The sequence below is a fragment of the Patiria miniata genome, unplaced genomic scaffold (genome assembly GCF_015706575.1).
Source record: "Patiria miniata isolate m_02_andy unplaced genomic scaffold, ASM1570657v1 HiC_scaffold_18, whole genome shotgun sequence".
In the NCBI taxonomy this organism is placed as follows: domain Eukaryota; kingdom Metazoa; phylum Echinodermata; class Asteroidea; order Valvatida; family Asterinidae; genus Patiria; species Patiria miniata.
This window is the reverse complement of record NW_024037056.1, coordinates 7,863,045-7,880,285: the sequence shown is the minus strand read 5'-3', so window position 1 is coordinate 7,880,285 and position 17,241 is coordinate 7,863,045. Positions and strand designations below refer to the sequence as shown.

At 38.8% G+C, this 17,241-nt stretch overlaps 1 protein-coding gene across 1 annotated transcript in view; it reads right to left on the bottom strand.

Annotated features, from left to right (window-relative positions):
• Positions 1-837: 837 nt before the first annotated feature.
• The window catches only part of LOC119724467 (GDP-mannose 4,6 dehydratase-like), a 67,461-nt gene continuing 51,057 nt past the window's right edge, over positions 838-17,241 (bottom strand). The window contains exons 10-11 of the mRNA XM_038195528.1: positions 4,654-4,722; positions 838-2,970 (exon numbers count right to left, since the gene is read on the bottom strand). Of these exons, the coding sequence (XP_038051456.1) occupies positions 2,908-2,970; positions 4,654-4,722 (132 nt within the window). The 3' untranslated portion in view covers positions 838-2,907. The remainder of the gene's footprint in view (positions 2,971-4,653; positions 4,723-17,241) is intronic.

Genomic DNA, 17,241 nt, shown 5'->3' with positions numbered 1-17,241 from the left:
GGGGGCGCACTTCAAGAATTTGGGCTGGGTGCACTGTGGATGCATGAGCAAAACTTGCGGTTTTAAACCTGAAAGACCCACAAGGAAAGAATGGAGCGGTTTGGATCGGATTGGGGAGGGGGAGGGGAGTATTGAAAGTAAAGGAGCGCTTGTGCGAAAACAAAATGGATGGATGATAATCATAAAAATCTGTATTCGCAGGCCAAAGTTTATTTGAATGTAAGCACGGTGAGCTCAGTCAGAGATAAGAGTAGTGAATCCGTCTGCATCGTCACTCATTTCAGTATAAGAGTAGTGAATCCGTCTGCATCGTCACTCATTTCAGTACCTACTGTATTCACAAGCGTGAATCCTTTGCAGTGGCAGAACCAGCTTTGGATCACTCGGGGGGGGGGAGCTGAGAAACCAAGAGGGGGTTCAGCTATATTATGCGGTCATAGGGGGGGGGGGGGGAATCAGATTCCCGGTGGATCCGCCCCTGCTAACGTAAATCCATCTCACCGTATTCTCGATTTCGTTCTTTTCTAATGACTTTTTCATATAGGGGAGGGGGGGAGCTGACAGCTCTCTTGCATCTTACCAATGTCAATAAACTATTACAACTTTCTATCCAAAACAAACAGTATAGTACGGCAGGAGCAGGGCTTGAGGCCTTTGGTCTCTGTAGCTGTCGACCCCCCCCCCCCCCGACATCAAAACTCTTGGATTTATACTTCACAAACCCCTATGAAAATTCCTGGATCCGCTGCTGAGTTTCCCTCTAAAATCGGACAGGTAATTGATTAAAGAAAACAAAATGAAAGTGTAGAACGAAATCCAAACAGACCGAGTCAAGTGTATGCTTCAAAAGAAAAAACGGAAGAAAAACTAAATAATTTATTCACTTCGATTGCACTGAGTTCTATCTTTTACACTAGTTACGAATCAGGAATCATGTTTCTGTTTTCAACGAGGAAACTGCTTTTAGTTCAAAATGTTTTCTGTCCCTCATTTTCCTCCCGAAATGACTACCAGCTTCAAATGAAATTCAAAAAAATCGTTGAAAACTAAAACTGATGCTCATAAAGTGAAAAACAGCTATGATTGCCCCAAATACTTGACAAATAGGCTGTATTAATATAACGAAAAACCTCAACCATTTAATTACAACCTGTAGAATAATGTTTAATTTATTTACTCAGTATTTATTTATTTTTTATTTAGGAAGGTACTGTGCACAAGAAGTAGCAATGCTCCCCAATCAATGCAGCCATAGTTATTCCAATTTGTTTAATTAATAAATCATATTCCACTGACAAAAGCTGATTTTAATCATTCCACTGGATAAAATTGAACCAAAACTATAAAAGGCCTAATATACATACTATTTTCAGTAAAAAAATATACATTCACTGACACTGTTAACATGAACACAAGAAAAATAGGTTTTCATCTACATACATTATGTATCAGTTACTAACAACAGAAAGTATTTGTGACCCTAACCTACAAATACTGGTATTTTCAAAACTTTTCAAAATAGAAAAAAAGGAAGTAAATAATAGAAATGGAAAATATATGTATCTATGGTAAATTTGTATTAAGCACTAAACGAATGGTTGATAATAATAATAAAAATTATAATAATAAGAATACAACAGAAAATATAGTCACTTTTGGCTAAATTTGAATACAAACAATTCTACAGCCACACTGTCCGTAGTACACATTCGCTCACTCTCTAAATCGTTTTAAATAGGACACTCAAACAGCATCTCAGTTTAAGTCTTGAGTTGTTCATTATGAAGAGGTGTTGAACCAAATCGCTGCCATTGAGACAAAACAAAGTGCTGACCATTACAACCACTATTGTAATACTCCTGCTGTATTTAAATAGAGTTCTTCTTCTTCATTTGCAAGCAAACAAATTGTACGATACAAATGTTATTATTATTTTCATTAAAAATAATGTAATGATAGGTTAAAAACAAATTCTACGAGATTTTTTTTTAGTATGAAATGGGAATTCAAAAGAAATAAATTTTTGTTGTTGTTGTCAATTGAGTCGGCACAATCACAAAGAATGATTTCTTGCTTGTCTCTTGAAACCGGATAAGTTTGGTGTACAAATACAACTGGGTGGAATTTTAACCAGGTACTGCAGGCTGAAGTACATGTATGAATTACGTAAGTTGGTTTATTATGCGTTGAAAACTTCTACCTGATTGCCAGAAAAAAAAAAAACTGAAGGAATGCACAAAATGGAAGACTTGCATTAGTACATTTATGTTTTGCTCAAATACCCTGCAACCAAGTGATAAAAGGATTATTTTTCCAAAAATCATGAATAAATTGGGTAAAATACCCATATGAAACGTCATGCAACAAAATGAAACAAAATTGAAAAGAAAATCAAAATGTATCTTGGGCCAAGGGCACATTGGAATGTTTGATTTGAACTTAAGAATAGAACTTAATTACGATTAAAAAAAAACCAATCAATAAAACTATTCATTGGTGGAACCGATACAAAATAGATACAAAACCAAAACGTCAAATTGAAGAACATCTTCAGGTTTGAAATTTGTGTGTGTGCGTGCTTAAGCAATGTAGATAAATGCCAGTAATTTACCGGTAATATCATGAATAAATTAAGGCCACAGTTTTCTACACCAAACCCCCCCCCAATAAAACACATACGAAGATGAAAGCATGTCCAACTTCCAGAGTCTGTTTCTGTCGCAGTCAACATGGCTCATGGGACCATTTGATGGGACACAAGGTATAAGGTGTGTTTTCCATCTCTCAACTTTCAACTAATCAAACTTTGTTGGGTTACTTTATTTGCAAGGCACTCCTGGTTGTTCAGAACACTCACTCACACACTGTTTGGTTTGGTCTGTTTGATGGTTTGATACATCCTAAGGACTAGGCTGTGGGGTTCTTCTTCATCAATTCAATGTCTGATGTTACCATCTCAACCACTAGATCCTGCAGATTGAAGGTGGGGGGGGGGTGGTTTCAGAGAAAGAACGGGAAACAGAATGAACAAAACTTTGTCTTTCAAACTTTATTCTCCCAATGTACATGTATAGATGAAATTTTGGTAACGTATTTTCTAAATCACTGGAGAAAGGTTTGAAAAGTGATTTACTGCGCTGGTTGTTTGAATTGATGTTGTAAATGTGAACGAGTCAAAATCCCCCCTCAGAAGTGAGGTTGGGGTCTACGAACGAATACTTACCTGTAGAGCATTGGTAAATGGCTCTACAGGTAAGTCAAGTGACATACCGGTAAGACTATACAGTTTTTAAAAAAATCAGAAAATCAGAAATTATAAAAACTTTGACAACATTGAAGATGCATTCAATGTCCCTATATATGCTCAATTCAAAATTTTCGCTATTTCAAATTTGGCTGCCAGTTTCTTTACATCCATTTGTCCATCTTCAACCAATATTAATGAGCAATGTTACAATGTATGCCAGCAATAACACCAGAGATACGTGTATAATGACATCTGTTTGTCTACAATGGTGCTTTCTTATGGGAGCCATATGTACATTTTGGTGGGGAAGTGTCATCCACACATTGTTCCAATTCAAAAAACACACACGTGATTAAAGGCAGAGTACATCATTTGCAGCTATCCAAAAAAAAAATCTGACTAAATTTGTGTTTAAAAGCATACCCGGTACTTGGTTTAAAGATACATTGTAGTAATGGGACTAAATTCCCTGTGCCATGAAATTATTCTTTCTGGCATGCTTCCATTTTAACGAAAACAATAAACTAAGGTTATTTCCAAAGATACGTCTCAAGACATACTTTTGGAAATTTCCGTTAGTAGTTCATTTTTAATTCGGTGAAGCAGTGAATGAGTGGGCGCAAGCGTTGACACGACGCTAAATAATTTGTCAGTTCAAAGCGTGACATCGCATAGCTGCAATCAACTGAATGAGAACGTGTCCCGGACACTGATTTCGGGCGCAATTCAAATCATGACTTGGCAACGTTTGAATTGAAATCGAGATCCTAGAATATTGTTTTCTCTGAATTTACAGCATTCACTGAGCTGAAACTTCATCAGGTTAGTTGTTACGTACCCTTCTTGATTTTGAGCGTGTTTGTTCCTTTAAACGAAAACAATGACAAATGATGTATTCTACCTTTAAACACATCCCTGTTTGCCTTACTAGTGTGGACATTCCTTTGTATTCGTGTAGTTATAAAGAAAAACTGGGGAAAAATATTTTTACCCGCACTGTGAGCACTCATTCAACCCAAATTTTGTAGCATGATTTCCTTGAGTGTTCCATTCATTCTGCAACTGATAACCATAAACCAAAACTGCCTCTTAAAAGTTTTTTTTTCACAGAGGGGAAAACCCTGTGTGGACGTGGGCAAGTTCACACAACGTCTTCACTACCTGCACTATGTTGATATATTTTGTTCACAGTTCCACACAGTGACTGCACTGCCTGTCCAGCATAATGCCATTACGTCAGGTTGCATCACTCACATGTCTTGTGAATAATTCATTTTTCCAAAGCTGAACATTTCCCTTTGAATGAAAAATTGTCCAACACCATGCCCTCACAGTGTCTTCATGCACTTCTCCTGAGTTAGTCAAAAAATGCCCTCAGAATATAAAGTTCTCACTGATAATCCCACCTTGAAAAGGATCTTGGGTTCCCATCCCATCATCGTCTTGGCCTTACTCGGATCACCTTGTAGATAATCCTACCAAAACAAATTAAACATAAAAACATAAAAATAGGAAATTAACAGATTTGATTGAATTGATATTTGGGACTGACAGCTTGCATATAAAGATGAAATGCACAAAATGAATCCATACAGGTACTGAACACGATGTATGCTTTGTTTGCAATAATGACACGAGGGAGAGAGGAAAAAACAAAAACAGTTTGTCATTTTTTAAAGTTACGGGCCAGCTGCAAGTTTTCAACCTGCGCCCAGGGCTTTATGCTCCCCTGATGTTCTACACTAATTTCACTTTGTTCCCAGCCTCCAGCTAAACAAAAACCCTCCTTGCTGTCCAAAAAACTTGGGGCTTTGACCTCCGAAGAACGGGGTCCCGGACGGTATCCCGCTAGGCAGAATACCAGCCCCTAGCTTGGACCCTACGTCAGAGTCTCCCCGATTATCCATCTTCAATTCCGTCCGGCCCGCGAAAAAATCACTCTCGTTTAAGTTCTCGGGGTCACTGACGCGGCAAACAAGTGCTCCAATCTGTCTTCTTCAGCTTCTGTCAATTTTATTTTTCTGTTTTACTTCTTCCCTTTTGTGTTTTCTCCTCTTATCTGCTATGTCTCAAATCGGTCTCTCACGGCAGGGTAGCGGGACCAACCGTGGATCCAATACCTGCCCTGATTTCTCTTCCTCTTGAAGGTAGTTTCAGTGTCTCTCGTCAGGACAGCGGCACCGACACTGAGTAGGGGGAGGGAAGGAGGAAGGCTGATGACGACAGCTCCAAGCACGCCAAGTGTATCAAGGAATTGAGGTAATTGGTGGCTTATATGACCAATCACTTAGGCAATTTGGAGGGAGTGGGCACCCTGTTGCCATAGGGGAAACTCAAGCTGGGGGGTGGCTTGCTAGAGCTTGCTGGGCTGGGAATTGCAAAGCGTGACATTATGCATTAACAGAGGAATTTGCAACTCAACTGGAAAGGACTGTGACACACGGAGCACCATACAGTCACACCGTATCGTTTTTACATGTAACCTCCTTTCACTTTGAAGACAATTTACTACCGGTAGTTAAATTTCTTTGATCAGGCAAAATGGGCTTAACTCTGACATGAATATCAGTAGACTTCAAAACATACGAGTGATGCGACAAATGAATCGCCCACAAGATAGTTCAACAAAAAAGTCATTCGTCATGAGTAAACGTAATGTCATGCACAACATGCAGGTTAAAAAGACAAATTAAAGTATGACACCTAAGAATATCTAATAGAAAAAAAGATGAAACATTTTATTTTCCTGAACTAACAAATCTATAACAAATTAACAGAATAATCGGATGTTGGCTGCCAAACACGTACATAGACATGGGCATTATTTATCAGCCGTACATGTAATGCAAGACAATCTGCTGAAATGGCAGAATCGAACGTATTCAACATATAAAATAATTATTCCAAAACCATAATTTGGAAATGTCTAAATTGGCAGAAACCTCTGCAACTCCGCTCTGTTGCAAGTCCCCCTGTACTGCTCGAGAAGTACCGGTCACACACTGCACGGAAAAAAATTCACTGATCTAACTTTAACCAACCAAATCTTATTACATGTACATGTATTAAGTCTATCTCAAAACATCAGATCTGATTTTTTGTGTGTGTTCCGTCAGTTTCAGCAACCGTAACAGATAAACCCAATCTGACATGCAGAATGGACTGCTATTAGTGCGAAATGGCCAGGCCCAGCATGGGAGAAATAGGTAGTGTAGGGAAAGCTGATTGGTTCTGACAATTCTTGATGGGTGGCCCCCGCATCCCATGGAATGGTGCTCTCCGATAGTGAGTCTGGCACCCCGCCACTCCGGGCCTTATGATCATGGGAGATGTTCATGGGCAAATGTGAATGGCAGAACAGAGAGTGTACATGTACATGTGGAAATCAGAAATAAGCTGTTTTAAGGACATTATTTATATTGAAAGGTGAAGCCATTTTTGGAAGTTGAACATGATTTTCTAGACGTAAATTGATTAACAAGGCCATAACAGGTTTTTAGTTCTGATTGTTTCTGATCAAAAAAAAGAAAAAAGAGAAAAAAAAAAGACTTGCAATAATTTTTTGTTACAAAAATCTGGGTTCCTGTGGCTGATATAAGTATTTCGATCACACAAACACTGTACATGTATTTAAACCTGCAATGAGCGAATGGAGAAAATAAATGGCAAGAACACAACAGTTCTGACAAAACACGGCATTATAACATCAATGCAAAACACTTGGCCAATGACCTGGGCCAATCATATCACGATACAAAACGAGATACCCATATCTACTCTAAGGTCAACGTACTCTTGACCCTCAGGGGGCCAAAAAATCCCACAAAAACCGTGGTCCCTCCTGGCTAAATTAGTCACCTTATATCGGCCTCCCAAATGAAGGAAGACTGACAAGTGAGCGGCGCCGTGTTTTACATGTGGACGCTACGCTAATTAGTCCCTGACACAGCTGAAAAAGAAATATAAATGTCAAATGGCCCACTCCTTGCTACCATTCAATCTAAACTGACACTAATACAAAAACGACAACACAAAAACCAAAAAAGGAAAAAAAGTACCCCCCCCCCTTCTCTTTACTCTTTTTGAGAAACCATTGAGCTGGAAAATGGCAATTTTCATTTCCGTTCAGCCCTGGAGGTTTGAAGGCGGGCTGAACAGAACAGAACTCACGACAGGGGATGCAACAAAAGATGCTGGAATCAATGCGGGTAGAGGCAGGCAAACAAGGCGTAATTAAAAATCAGGCGCTACACAAGTCCAATTAGGCTTGACGTGTGATTGGTCGATTTGTGAAGTCATGTATATGTTCCATATTGTTCCACAGCATGGTGTCTTTTAAATAAAGACAGGTTGGCAAGGAGATATGAAAAGGGGCTTATTTTTGCAGGGAGAACGATAACTTTTGTAAAGCTTAAAAAAAAATGTGAGCACTTTGCTACATGTACAATATTAGTCTCAGAGATGCCACAAATCTATCAATAAAAAGCCTGAAACACTACTAAAAAAACCTGAAACTACCCTTACCCCCTTTCAAAAATGTGTTTTTTGGATGTTTCAGACCAAATCTAGCTCTTTTAATTTGTCACATTTTTGAAAGAAAAACCTGAATTCAGGTTAAAACCTGAAAAGTGGCATCTCTGTAGTCTAGAACGTTCTCGACTAATACCAGTACTAAGTAAAAAAACTACATGAACATATGACATATTGCTGTACATTGTGTATTAAAAGAAGTACATGTACCGTATATATGCTGTGAGCAACCAAGTAAATATGTAGAAGTACATGTACATGTTTTAACTGCAACTGGGCAATTTCAGAAGAATTGAAAAGTGCTATTGCAGAAGAACAAAAACATTTGACCAAGCTTTTGGCACACAAACGTACATGTTAAATTGCACACTTCTAGTATCCACAGACACTATGTACAGGCACATGTACTATCTGTAATAAATTGCAATAGACAAGTACATTGTACATGTATGTAATCATAAAAGGTACATGTAGACGACAAATTAGCATTGGGCCAGCATCAACCATAGCGCTAGCCACACACAAAAGGAAAGGGGGGGGGGGCCCTCAAAATACCAGCAATATCACAATGAAGTGATTTCCTAATGACACAGGCCAACACAATCAACCAATAAATTCAGCCATCATTTGCCTTTTGTCCGTGTTTCTCCCGTCATAATTTGAAGTAATTTGATTGCTGGGATGGGTAAAGAGAGAGAGAGAGAAAAAATAAAGGAAAAAGTGTGTGCCATGCTATAAACTAAACCCCACGGTTATACACGATCACCCAGGTTGGCTCAATTAAGTTGTTTCTGCTTGTCTGCTAAATTGCAAGACATGGTCTTGAGTCGACTGGAATCAATAGCTTTGCATGAAAGGCATCAAAATCACAAAAATAAGTCTTTGATTGGTCTAATAATCACATGACCAGTCAGTTACCAAGATGACAATGATGGGACTGCCCCCCCCCCCCCCCAACCTCCTCATTCAATCTTGGACCGGTTTAGTCAAAACTACAATCTTTTAAAGGGAATATACATCATTTGCTTTTGCTGTAATTTTCAGAAATGGATGGAATTGGGGGGTTGGAAATATATAGCAAATATAGTTACACTGACTTTTTGGAGGTTTTGGGTTCGAAAATGCTATAAAAACCAAGAAAAACGATCATTTTCCTGTAGTCTGGTTCCCTGACTCCATATAAGAAGAAACAGAACAGTTTACATACACTAGGGAATTGTAAGGTCAGGGAACCAGTCTAGCTGGCTCGTACCCGTTCATAGATTTGTAATCGATTGCAAACAAGTGCAATGGTCAATTGGGGCCAGTATTTGAAAAAAAAGCCAGTTCGGTTTCCAACGCTGATCGGCCGATCAGCGTTGGAAATTGATACAAAAATACCTCTTTTCTTGAAAATGACAGTATACCAGGTGCCATAATTTTACAGGATGCTTTAGACTGTCATTTACCAACATCCTATTAAGGTATTTCGTAAAAACTTGGTAATTTTATTTTTCGATGTTTGCAAATGTTGTATATTCCCTTTAAGATGTGTGGCAATGTTTGGTTTTATCAAGTCTATCAATAACCGACAACTTGCTGTCAATATCCACTCAAATAATGCCAAACCTTTTCACCTCCCCCCTTCCTGCCTCCAAAGCACAGCTTTTCAATACCACAATATTTAGATACAATTACCAACAAAAACCAACTGTGTTGTAGGACCCTTTCTGATACCCAATACAATCTTGCCTGGCAGGACTGGGGGGGGGGGGGGGGGGGGTTGGACTCCAAAAATCTCAAAGTCAATGTCAATTAAGTTGTACATCCTGGGTTATAACCAACTCAATACTGTTATTGTTTACGTTAAAAATTAATGGGTAAAAAAATGGAAAAGAGGGGAAATTAGATTTATATAATAAAAATAAAAGATGTGTGTATTAATGACACAGATTGCTCCCCTAAGTATGGTTATTGACATAACAATCACAAGATCAGTGGAGGGTTTGTTGTTTTACGGCCTGGTAGCCACTTATGGATGGTCTGGTCACCAACGCTAATCGCACTGTGATTTGTTCAGGCGTTCAGGCCCCCCCACAGGTGAAAGGTGACACAAAAGAAGTGGAACTGGTAACCCGTCTAAAATCAACAGCCGCAACAGCAGGGCTTTGATAGCTCTGTGTTTTGTTTAAAAACAAAACCAAAAACCTGAAAAAAGAAGAAGTGGTGGCATCATGGGAAGAGGGGGCAGGTAGGTTGGTTGGTGAAAACATCATCAGTCACACATGCAGGCTTGGAAACCTGACCATGATTCTTTGATACATCACAATGGACCAATCATGAGTTGGGCTGATTAATTTGTGGGCAGGAATGTTGGGAACCAGACCTGGTATGCATCTGATACAACAAAGCCAAACGCAATCTCTTTTGGGATGTTCAACTTCAATTCCTCAACACAAAAAAGCTTCTCTGAATACAAAAGATTTATAAAGACATGGCCCCTTTTAATTAATATGTACAATATGTAATTTCCTCAAGTGAAAAATATTACACTACTTTCCCTTCAGGTACTGTACATGTACATGTACTCTAAATGGCACATAATACATAGCTTGTTTTAAACACAACGAGTAATTGCAGTGCACCTTTATCAAAAACTGATATCAAATTTTTCAAAACCTCTAAACATCCATGACTTGTTAGTACCATAAAATAGAGGCTGCTTGTTAGTTTTTTTCTTCAGACTACTGTTTCCATCAAGGACAAACAGCAACCAAATGTCAACATTTTCATCAAGTGATTACTCACAGAAAAGGTGTCAGCAGCCATGTAGGCTACATGTAGACTTAACTGAATTACATGTTAAAAATTCAAGAAGTTGGAAAACAAGAAAAGGAAAAGATGTGATTACAATCCTGTCTCGAAGATAATGGCTTTTCTGAACAAGTTGAACCTCACAAAAATGTCCAATCCATGTACGTCTCTCAAAAAGCCAATTTCTAAAAAGACCTGTTAATTAACCCCATTGTTAACGCAGACGTCATTCACATCACCAGAGCAGGAAGTGGTTAGACCGTCTAAAGGCATCCTACACCCCACTTGAGAATCGGGGTAATTCATTGTTCTTCAGAATCTTCCCTCCCTCCCCTTGAAAACAAACTCTTTTTCTTCACAGAAAGTATTGAATTAACTCAATAAAGTCAATTCTGCTCCGACATCCACTTCGTTTTATTTCCCCTTTTTTTTGGTGGCAAAGTGAAATCCTCACTCCAGGATCAAAATACCCTCGTGCATTCAGTCCGAGATGAGGGGGTTATAAACTGATATCCTCCTTCATCCACAATGGGTTAGGAGAGCTATATCCACCCAAAGAGAAAGCCCTCAGCCCACGGCAGGAATAATATTATATTAAGATCCTTTTGCCTCTTTTCTTGGCTCATCAATAGGAATGTAAAAGTCAGTCACAAAGTTTACTTAACCAGCAGAGAGAAGCCTTGATTGCAAGTGTAGATCTATAAAAGACATAAAATGAAAGCAAAAAATTCAGAAAGAATCAAGAATAGCGATTGGGATGTAAGCCACATCTATCTAGTGTGCGGATCAATCAATTACGGCAGGCTAGGTCATCGCACCCTCAAGAGTTTGTATCTCTATTCGCCTTCTGGAGAGCCTCACAGGACAGGTATATCCACTAACAACCCCCAAGGCAGTAATGGAGAAAGCTGAGACAGTCATCGCTAGAGTGGCCGGCATTCCTTTCACCAGGACTATAAGACTGTCTTCTTCCTTTCATTTTCTCTTCTTTTTTCAATTTTCTACCCGATGGGAAAGCATGTTACTACTGCTAAGGCACACTTTGAGGGCAAAATGAAATTGTTTTGCTTTTGCTTACATTTTTTTTTGGGGGGGGGGGTATGCACAGGAAGAATCTAGGAAATTTGAAATACATTGATGAATTAAAGGGACACTGCTTCCTAGAATGCGCCCAATTGGGCTACAAAACGCGCTTTGGACGAAATGCTGTTAAAGAACATTTAAAAGTAGGAGATAAACATCCACACAACTATCCTTTAAAAACTGGGCGTTTTTGTGTTATTCTTGTGTTATGCGTGTGAGAACGACTTTCAGGGTCCACTTTTGCGACCTCAAAAAGTCGGGCTTTTCGTGCTAGTTGTGATTCCAGCCATAAAGCGTTCACCCTATGCAGACGTGTAAGAAACCACATTTGTGCATTGGTACTGTGTGTAATTTATGTGACATACACAACGTGTATCCTACATTGACTGAAAACGACACAAAAAAACGTATGCGTACTCCATCGTGTCCGATGTAAACAACCGTTTTTTTTGCTTTTCTCGGGAACAGTAAGACATTAGGTTGGTTTCCTTTCAACCAGATGTTTGAAATAGGATTTAAGTAAACAATCCAAAACATGAACATTCAGGGATTTTAGGACGCAGTTGCCCTTTAATGAACTGATAGCAAAAGGCAAACTGAGACTGACATTTGATGGCCCAATACAATTTCCGAAACTTTTTTTTTCATGATTTCACATGTACTGTTACAATGTACATGAATGTTCAGTCGAAAAAAAATATATGCCTATTGGGCAGATGCAAATGTTTTAAAAATAAGAGGTGTTTCCTTCTGATTCTTTGGAGTCAGCTTTTCTTGCTGTGAACCATCCTTCAACCTTGGGACATGACAACTAAAATTCCCCGAAAACTCAGATCAACATTTACAATTACACTGACGGGGCCAGTCAATAAGCACTTGCCAAGAACACCAATGTCATCAACATCATTAAACCGCAATTTCAAGATTAAATGTCTAATCTTATCAATACAATTTTCATTAGACTAGGATTAGTGTCAATTAAGGGGAACGCACAAGTGGTTCATTAATCAAAAATACGTTAAGCCACTCCTTGCCCCCGCTTTGAACTCTCTCACTATTTTGTAACCGCTGCCAAACCTTGTACATGTACTGCAGCCCTTTAAAATGTCAGGCTTCACCGGCTGGGCCTCTGTCTTGTGTCTGTTCCTCTTGTTTTTGAAATCTCTGATCATTTCCGCCTCACCCAGGGGCAGTTTGAAAGTCTTTTCTACTGCTCACAAAACTGCCAAGGATAGATAAACACCCCAGCCATATTTCCTAAACCACCCCATTAAATTAAAAAGAGGAGAAACACTTTTAGAAATGCATTCTGTACGTGTAACATTCACTTGTTTACTTGGTCATTCCTCAGAGATTAATTGTGTGCCCACCTTTGCAAGTTTATTTTTGGTCTATATACGCATTCTTTACAGTATAGTGCTTTCTTATTATTTTTTTAAAATCAAGGTGTATGACATCACTGAACTTTTCCTTGGGGAAACAAAAAGAAATCTTAAAAATGGACCAAAAACAGAAAAAAAGTTCCTGCTTTGTTTGGTCAGGAAGAATAAAGTGCTACATGTAACTACATGCATGTTTACATGTACATGTAATTTAACATTAATAAAGTGGATGATAAAGTGGAAACCATGATGATAGTGTGATACTGATTATAATAGGCAATGCTTCCATTTTGAGATTGTCAAAAAAAAGGAAAAAAAAAGTCCAATATTGAAGGCAATTGTAAACATTATGGAAACCAGAAGTTTGGTAGTTCATTACCGGTATTTCAACACAGAGAAATGACAAATATTCCTCTGCAGAGTAAAATCTTCATTAAATATTGATTGTACATGCACATGGAATATATTTGAACAAGTAAATTGTAGAGATTTTTTAAAAAATAAGTATTGCACTCTTTTCTCCACTTTGGATACAGCACCAGAACACCCTAAAACTCAACACTTCCGTTTAATTGTGTATAACACGCCAACAACAGAAGAAAACAACAAACAAACACAGCATGGACAATTATCAATGTGCCACAAAAAACAACTCCGCTATAAAGCTTCCTTTTGTCATCAAATTCCTTTTGTCGCCAGGGATAAAAACAGTCTTCCAAACTGACCCGGGCATGAACTGACAGTGCCCATGACTAAACCCCTGCCAGTTGACCCCCTATAATCCCCTCAAAATATACCCACCCCAAATTGACATGGATACAGTCATTTGGAGCTTACTTGTTAAGCCCCAGCCCTTTGTAGGGTGAATATCAAGCAGCAATCTGGGCAAAACTGTGAACAACAACAGATTAAGCCAAACAATTGAAAATTGTCACTGCTGGGCTTGTACATGGAGAATAAGCTTGCGGTCTCCAACTGAATGATTGAATCAACCTCCAACAACCCCTTCAATCCCCGTTTACAACCTCACAAAGAGGACGGCAGACAAGAGCAACTCAAAACTTGTCATCTTGTTGCTCCTTAACTTTTATTCCAATGAAGACCGCACAATGTGTCTATACAGTCGAAGGACCTTTCATTATGTGGCCGTATGTGGCAGTGTACCGCCGTGAGGTCCAACACAGCCGGAACAAATCCCTTAAGTTCCAGAAACAAAAAGGCGGCGTCCAATTTGAGATTCTTTGGGATTGGGGGCCAGTGTAGTTTGTAATTGGCCCCTTTGTCCCCAGGCAATAGCGCGACAGATAATTACCCTGCGTCACTTGTCTCTTTCTGTCCTATTCGCTGTTGTCCTGACAAATCTCTCCAAGGATATCCAATTTTTTTTTATTCCCTCCTTTTCTCAGAAGATTTCTTGTAACATCCCCCCCTTTTTTCCTTCAATTCAATGACAAGTTTTACTGTAAGTATTTGAACAAGAAATGGGGGGTGTGACTAAAATCTTAAGTAGGAGCTCAGTGACTTGTATTGGCTTGAGGTCAGAAGCTGACTGGGACACAGGGCTCACATCCCACAATTATTTGACCATGAATACGGTTACAAAACTAACAATATCACTTGTATGTTAAAACTGTCACAGCTTTCCTCCACATGTAGGTCCCAACCTTTAACATTTTACATGATTGAAAACAAACAAAAACAAATGCAGGTAGGCCTACAGAAATAGAAAAGACTGCATAAACATGAATGACTTAATAGAAATTTCACTTGATATTAATTTGTTTGTCGATTTAAAAATTGAGTAAATTCGATTTGATTGGACTTGAATATATTTCGTATTACCTCTTTTAATAATATTAAGAGACAAGAAATTCAGACAAATAACAAATACAGACATACATGTACACGTGTATATATACATGTATATTAAAAATGGGATAGCAAATGATAGTTCTTCAACTTAAGTTGCAGTTTATATACTTTACGTGTACATGTATATGTATATGTACATGTTTGTACATGTACTTCTTCAATAAAGCCACACTCAACTCTCGACTTTTTGATATCAGAACAAAAAAGAAAATAATATGAAAGTTGATGGGGAAAAAAGAAACAAAACCACTTATTGAACGTGAGTAAAGGATGTGACAAAATATAGCACATGCTGCCTACATGTACATGTACACGTGTACATGAAATCTACATGCAATTGTAATGTAAGCTTGTAGCCATATTAATTTTTTTACATAAAAGAGTTTTTAGAAGAGATATAAAAAAACCCAATACTTCACGTAAATTCCAACAAAATGCACATGGTAAAGTTTTGCACAACAATACATTTCTAAAGGTCAGTAAAAGGAATGGCTAGCTGTGAACTGAGTGAAACTGTATGGCCACTAGAGGGCGCCAGCTTTGTTCAATGGATGGCACTTCCTCAGTTAAGTGGCAAGGTTTTCCATGACATCTGTAGCAAACTACACACAACCGTCTAGATCGTATTATGAACTCGATTCCCAAACCCCATTCTGCTGTGCCAGTCACGCTGAGCAACAGCAAAAGCAGCAGCAGAGACGGCGCCCACGAGAGAGAAAGAAAAACCCAGCCCAATTGAAAATGAATCACAACACAATGGCCGCTCCGTCCAGGGATATTATCCCAGTGAGCTGACCTCCTGCGGGACTTTGATTGACAGGGGCTAATTTTGCAACTCAGCCTTTTCCCATTGTGCCCTTTTTTTTTTGGGGGGGGGGGGAGCTATGTTCACGACGATGGGGGAAATTCTCCCAAGATTGAAACCTGCACTATATATATCGGGAGAACATGACTGCTGAACGAGGGCCCGAATTTCCTTCAGTCGATTGGGCAGAATACTATACAGACACCTGGCCATAACAGGCCCCCATATTCACCCGCTTAGATATCAAAACACATCACTGCAAGTACATGTACTCCTTCATTCCCCCCCCCCTCCCCAACGTTCCCCTTGTGCATGTGCGTGTTATGATAGACAGCCCTCTTCCGGCCACGTATGCTAACCATCAGGGCCAAAACCGACTTTGCTCTGATTATAACCCAAAGCTGAGCTGTCTTCCTCTCAATTTGTTCCAACGTCAATGTCATGGCAATTTTTTTTTTTTTTGTGCAATTTCCTCCCCATTGTGTTGGGTTGGCAGTTGCACCCCGTTGCGGAGTGAGGCTATCAGAACCGAAAGTGACCCAAGGTCGCCAGGGAGACAGGATTCTGACATTTTCCCTCCTTTTTCTCCCCACACACAAAACCCGCAATAATTACAACTAGAATGTGTATAGGTACATGCATACATTGGAGTATTAGTCTTTTTTGTACAGCGAAATTGTCACATGACTTTTCTAATGTTACGTTGACTGCCTGACTGATTGATGCACAATATAGCGTCTGTGACAGATTCCAATTACGACCACAATTTCTTAATTGAAACTGCTGTCATTTGAAACGACTGAGGAACATCTGACAATCAAAAGAGATGAACAACAAGTCTGCATGAGACAAGATGAATTTATCAGAAAATGATAGTTCGCTCCCTTTTGATTATCGAAAACAAAATATTCCACTTTTGATTTTTGCAGGCAGTTCTTTTGCTTTGGGGAAATGAAAAAATAATGGATTCCCACACTTATAGCTTTTATAACAAACAACAAACATTTGTACACTGTACATGTTGATAAAATGAAGCCTGCAGAGCCACATTTGTAAACTTGATTCCAGTGTGATCTCCATTTATCATTGTAAGACAATCCACCCTAAACCCCTCCCCAGGATTTTTTTCCAACCTGTGGGGGATGTTTTTTTGTCGTGATTCAACAACTTGCGAAGCCACGGCCCTCTTAAGGGCCCCGAAAAAGGTTTTAACTTTAGAAGTTCTCTGGTGTATTTTATAGCAAATCTGAGGGTCTTTAAGGAAGATTTTTTTCATAAAATTCGAAGGAGATTTATAATATTTTTAAATAAAAATAGAATCAACATTTTACAAACATTACAACTTCCTCAACTGGAAAAGTATGGATTAAAAGTAACTTTCAAATTAAGAAATAGGGCGAAGAAAAAAAAAAACTCTTGCTTCCGATCACATTCCTTGCAAAAATAGGTTTGGTAGGTCAGAATAGTGTTTTTTATTGTTCAAAATTTTTTTTTTTTCGCTGACTGAATGGAACTTGGAGCAAGGAATC